We start from the raw sequence: 5,485 nt of genomic DNA on the forward strand, positions 1-5,485 counted from the left end.
TAGTCTTAGATTTTCCTTGTAACTTGATTTAATCTATACATATAAATACTGGGGCATGTTCCCTACTACCTGAGAATATTGTGTATGTAGTGTAGTTCATCCTGATGTTTCGGTTGGGCTGTTTGAGTATTTTGTACTGTCATTCCCAGGCATCTCTTCATGATCATCTGTGGTGTTTTCTGCATGATCTTGGGGATACAATGGATGTGCCAGCTTGATGTGGTCAGGTAATTGATACTGCTTCATATAAAGGCTTGCATCATTATGAAGGGGTTTATTTTTACTCTTAGTATCATTTATAATGGCATCTTAGGAGTGCTGCCTGTTATGGCTCCTACCAGTCTGCACCCAGGGTCTGCATGAGACTGGGTTGAAGCTATATACTCAAAAGTGGTCTTCTATGTAAGTTATTAGGTACAATAAGACATATAGGGTATTTATTCGTAATTTTGTTTAATGTTGGTAATAACTTTGCTTTACTTTAGAGTTCCTTAGCATACTCCTGATGAAGCAGTTTCCCATAAAACTGGTTAAATGCTTATAAGACGAGCATCACGCACACTCAGGTATTTTGTTTACCCCTCCTGCACGTTGCGAGGGATGCATGCGATGAGGCATCGGGTTCACACTTTACACGTCATTTTCTTCTGTGCAGTTTCACAATAGAATGGCCTGTTGTATTTAGTGGTTAGTTTTGTTTGATTCATGTTGTTTTACTGCATATATCGATGTTACCATAAGGGGTCCATATCACACTTGTGGGACACCTGGGAGGGGATGTGATTCCTTAATTGTACGGTGGGCATGGGACACGGCACGGATCGGCTCGGAAGGGATGGGGGCTGTGACTTCCGGTCGGCTCCCAGTTGCGCCCGGGCAGAGGCTCCTGCCACACGCTAGATGACTACAGTCCGAGGGGCTGGGTCTGGGGCCGTGTCCCGTGCCGCACTGTCATGGGAGGGGGGTTATGCATCTCCTTTATTATCGAAGTTGTTTTGTTTGCACTGTTATTCAGATCATCCTGTTTACTCACATTGTTCTTTGACCTACCCCTACATAGGGCTACCCCGTGCACTGTGCAACGGGTTGATACATTTGTTGATCTTGCCCGTACCGGTAGACCGGTCAGGCCGCAATCACCAACTGGTGATTTGCTTCCACACCTGCTATTCTTCCCTTCCCTGCTTCTGCTCTACCTCTTCGCTCCACTCTTCTCTTGCTATGCTCCAAATCTCTTTTGATTCACTCCATCTGGCTCCCTCTATCCCTACCCCTTTCTTTTTGCTCACACAGGGCTTGGGAACAAAGTGCCAGGAAGCTAAGTGGCATTAAAAAAAATGGATTTGAACTGTTTGGGATATATTGAGTGCTTGATTTTTTGAATACTTGTTGTCTCTGCTTCCTTCCTTCCTTTTTAGACCCTTTTTTAGTATTTAAAAACTCTTTTTCCTTTTCTGTCAGTTTTTAAACTGTTCCCTTTTTTTTACCTGGACAGCTCTCCCTACCCGCACCTGCTATAATGACGGCGATTGTTTTCACATACCTGAATGCAAAGGGGTTAAACATTCCTGAAAAGCGATCCAGACTACTGGCGGATCTGAGGAAGGCTGGATCCCAAATTGTGTACGTTCAGTAAACGCACTTTAAAAAAGATCAGATCCCCCGGTTGGGCAATAGGGACTATCCCACGGTATACCACTGCTCCTCTCCGGTTTCAAAGACCAAGGGTGTGTCCACCCTTATTGCTAAGACCGTCCCATGGGCTTATACTGATCAGTATGAAGACCCCAATGGGAGGTTTCTACTCCTAAAGGGAACAATTGGTGGTGTGTCAGTGACCTTAGCCAATGTGTACTTCCCAAATACAGATCAGCTGGGGTTCATCCGCACTCTGGTTCAGGTCCTCCTGGAATTCACTGACTGTATTCTGGTACTGGGGGGGGGACTTTAATTTCGCAATGGACCCGCTGGTGGATATCTCTCGGGGCACCTCCCATCTGGCCTATTCGTATTTGAAGAAATGAAAGTCTGAGCTTCATTTCCTACGCCTGATGGACAGCTGGAGGTTTATGCACCCCCGGGACAGAGATTATACCTTTTTCTCGCAGGTCCACCAAACCTACACCAGGTTAGATTATTTTTTTGTTGAACATAAGGTGTTACCTCAGGTGCGCTCGGCAACAATTGACAGCATTCTGCTATCTGACCATGTCCCCATTCACATGTCTTTATCCCTGGTAGTGCCCGCTTCCCCATGCTATATGTGGCGTCTAAATGAATCCTTGCTACAGGATATCCTAGTCACAACTGAATTGGAGGCTGAACTGTCCTCCTCCTTTCTTCGCAACGTCCCCGCCTCCCCCTCACCTTTGGTCACCTGGGAGGCCCACAAGTGTGTCGTTAGAGGCATTCTCGTGAAACATGGGGCCTGTAAGAAATGCGAGGGGGCCCAGCACTTAGCTCACCTGTTCAGCCGTCTCCAGTCCCTAGAATCCACACATAAACGATCACTGGCCCTGGCAGCTCAGGCTGAGCTCCAGGTGATCAGAGTGGAAATAAACGAACTGCTGTTCGCTAGAGTCAAAAAGCGCATGCTTTTTGACTCTACGAGTTTTCTAACAAGCCCGGGAGGATGCTAGCGAGAGCCCTGAGGGGTGCTCGGGGTAAGACCTTTATCTCTCAAATTGTGACACGTACCGGACAGACAGTGACATCGTCTGCAGAGATAGCGGAAGAATTCAGGGCCTTCTATGCAAGTCTCTATAACTTGCGTCCCCCGGAGGCGGGACAGGCTCATACCATTCCCACCCCCGCGGACCGATCCTATGTTGGTGGCTCTGATATGCCTGTACTGTCCCCCGAAGATAGGGAGGTGATGGAGGCCCCTATTTCCCCACTGGAACTGGAGCTGGCGATTAGAGCCACTAAACCAGGAAAGGCCCCGACGGCTTCACGGGCGCTTATTACAAGCTATTTCATTCCCAACTCTCTACTCACTTCCTCACAGCGTATAACTCCATCTTACAGGACTCCCCGATCCCTAGGGACATGTTACGAGCCTGGATCACCATTATACCTAAGGGAGACCGTGACCCCATGATCTGTGGTAACTACCGCCCGATTGCGTTGCTGAACGTAGACTTGAAAATTTTCTCTAAAATCATAGCTAACAGGTTGGGGCGGTGATGTTCTTTGTATGGGCTGGATCTCATCCGAGACTGAGTAGGAAAACTCTAAGCCTTCCACGGGACAGGGGAGGGGTGGGACTGCCTGACTTCCACTCCTACTATAAAGCGGTCCACCTTAACAGGATCAGGGCTGGCACGTCCACTGCGATAGTAAGATATGGATCTCAATTGAAAGGGCCACACACCGGCTACGTATAGAAGGGCTCCCGTGGCTTTCCTCCCGCCTACCGTCCACAGTTCTGGAACATCAGTTGATCACCGCCACCATTCGCTCTGCACGTACTGTACTGTGCAACACACCACTGGCCCCTGCTCCCTCGCCACTGACACCTGTCATAGGGGATCCTGACTTCACCCCAGGTGCGGAAAATGCTCAACTCACACACGCCTGGTCACTGCGGACAAATATAGAGTAAGGGACTTCCGAGCTAACTCAGACTGGCTGACTAATCTAGCCCTACAACACTTAACTGACCCCCCGCTCGACCCCTGGAGTGCCATGCAGCTTCGGCACTTTCTTAGGGCAATCCCACACCCTCAGGAGCTGGACAGACCCCTCACGACATACGAAGAGCTATGTACAGGCTCTCTACCATCATGACATGCCATCTCCACCATTTATAACTTGATAAACACTCCTCCTACTGATGCGGTCCCATCTTTTGTAAAACGGTGGGAGGAAGAACTAGGGACGATCTTTACGGAACAACAGACCCACACCATCCTCACCATGTCACTCAAATCCTCTATGGCCAGTAAAGTGCAGGAACTCGGCTACAAAATATTGTCCCGTTGGTAGAGGGTTCCTTGGCTCTTGCAGAAAATGAGACCCATCATATCGGACAGGTGCTGGCGCTGTAACTCAGCTGCGGGCACAATGTTGCATACATTTTGGTCTTGCAGAGCGTTGAGGCCCTTTTGGAATCAGGTGCTGTCCATTATCCAAGAACTGACCATGGTAGACCTGACAGACAATCCGGCGGCATGTCTCCTACACATGTCAACGGCCCCACTCACCACATACAGGCACTCGCTCACACGCCACTTGTTGGATGCAGCCAGAGCAGCTATCCCTCTAATGTGGAAGCAACCCCATCCCCCATCGATCACTCTATGGCTGTCCAAAGTGCGAGAAGTATATGCCATGGAAGACCTAACGGCTAACCTCAGAAACACAGAGAAGCAGTTCTTGTCCACCTGGGGGGCGTGGATCTACTTCCAACACTCCGGCTGTTACGCAGCTCTCCTGTCAGGAGACGCGCGTGCAGCCACTCCCCTGGCCACCTCCATCCCCCAGTAGTCGCCTCACATGGGGGGACGTGGTATTTATCAACATGCTACTGAAATGTCTAAATAAAACCGGTTAGTTTTCATTGCATACATTATTTTAGACCTAGTGATGACAACTCTATATGTAATGTAGAATATCTCTTTAACGATTTCTACTGCAACAAAATATCTACTGCCAATTAAATGGAAGCATAACATAGTATTTCATTGCAATATTGTGTTTTGATCTTTCTAAACTGTAGTAAAAATGGCTAGAGTGATGGACATAGGGTATTTTAAGCATACGTGTTAGGACTTGACAGCAGTACCGTATGCATTGAAAACATTCCTAAGTTACAATTGTCATCTCTCACCTCAACATCTCTTTTTAGCTTTTCAAGGAACATCTTCTTGTTCTCCTCGCCTACATGCAACTTCTGTCCTTCATTTAGGAAATCATTATCTTTAAATGTGGGCAAATCCTTGGCCTGAGAATTAAGCAAAAGTTAGAAAAGTTTCAGCATAAGTGATTTCTGAAAATATAATAAAATATAAATTTGAAACATTTTGGTGATTGTAATTAGTAGTAATTAGTAGGGCTGCAACCAACTAATTGATTCATCAATAATAAATTGACAATAAGAATAGTTGTCAACTATTCTCATTATCGATTAGTTGGTTGGATCCCCTAGCTCTCACCTCCACGCTGAGAGGAGGGCACAGCAAGCAGTGGGCGGGTTGCAATAGCCAATTAGCTATTAGCCAATAGCCAATAGCCTGCTATTGGCTATTGCAATTTGAAATGGCCAAAAGCAGTCTGGATTTTTGGCCTCCTCATGTCAGCATACCCATGGGGTCAGCTCCATCTCTGACTCTGACCAGGACAACTTTCTAGCTAATAAAATAGCCCAAACCAGCCCCCATTCGTGTTCTGTTTTCTGTCTCGCTTAGGACATGCAGTGAACGTGTACTGGATCCATTAAAGACGTGTTAACCCCCCCCCCCCCCCCCCGCTTTTTCCACCCCCC

At 47.4% G+C, this 5,485-nt stretch overlaps 1 protein-coding gene across 1 annotated transcript in view; it reads right to left on the reverse strand.

The window, feature by feature from the left end:
- Nucleotides 1-4,753: 4,753 nt before the first annotated feature.
- The window catches only part of LOC108801299 (phosphatidylinositol 5-phosphate 4-kinase type-2 beta-like), a 151,175-nt gene continuing 150,443 nt past the window's right edge, over nt 4,754-5,485 (reverse strand). Inside the window, exon 7 of the mRNA XM_018573234.1 lies at nt 4,754-4,945. Coding sequence (XP_018428736.1) covers nt 4,754-4,945 — 192 coding nt within the window. The remainder of the gene's footprint in view (nt 4,946-5,485) is intronic.

Source organism: Nanorana parkeri, unplaced genomic scaffold (genome assembly GCF_000935625.1).
Source record: "Nanorana parkeri isolate BGI_ZX_2015 unplaced genomic scaffold, ASM93562v1 scaffold2286, whole genome shotgun sequence".
Classification (NCBI taxonomy): Eukaryota; Metazoa; Chordata; class Amphibia; order Anura; family Dicroglossidae; genus Nanorana; species Nanorana parkeri.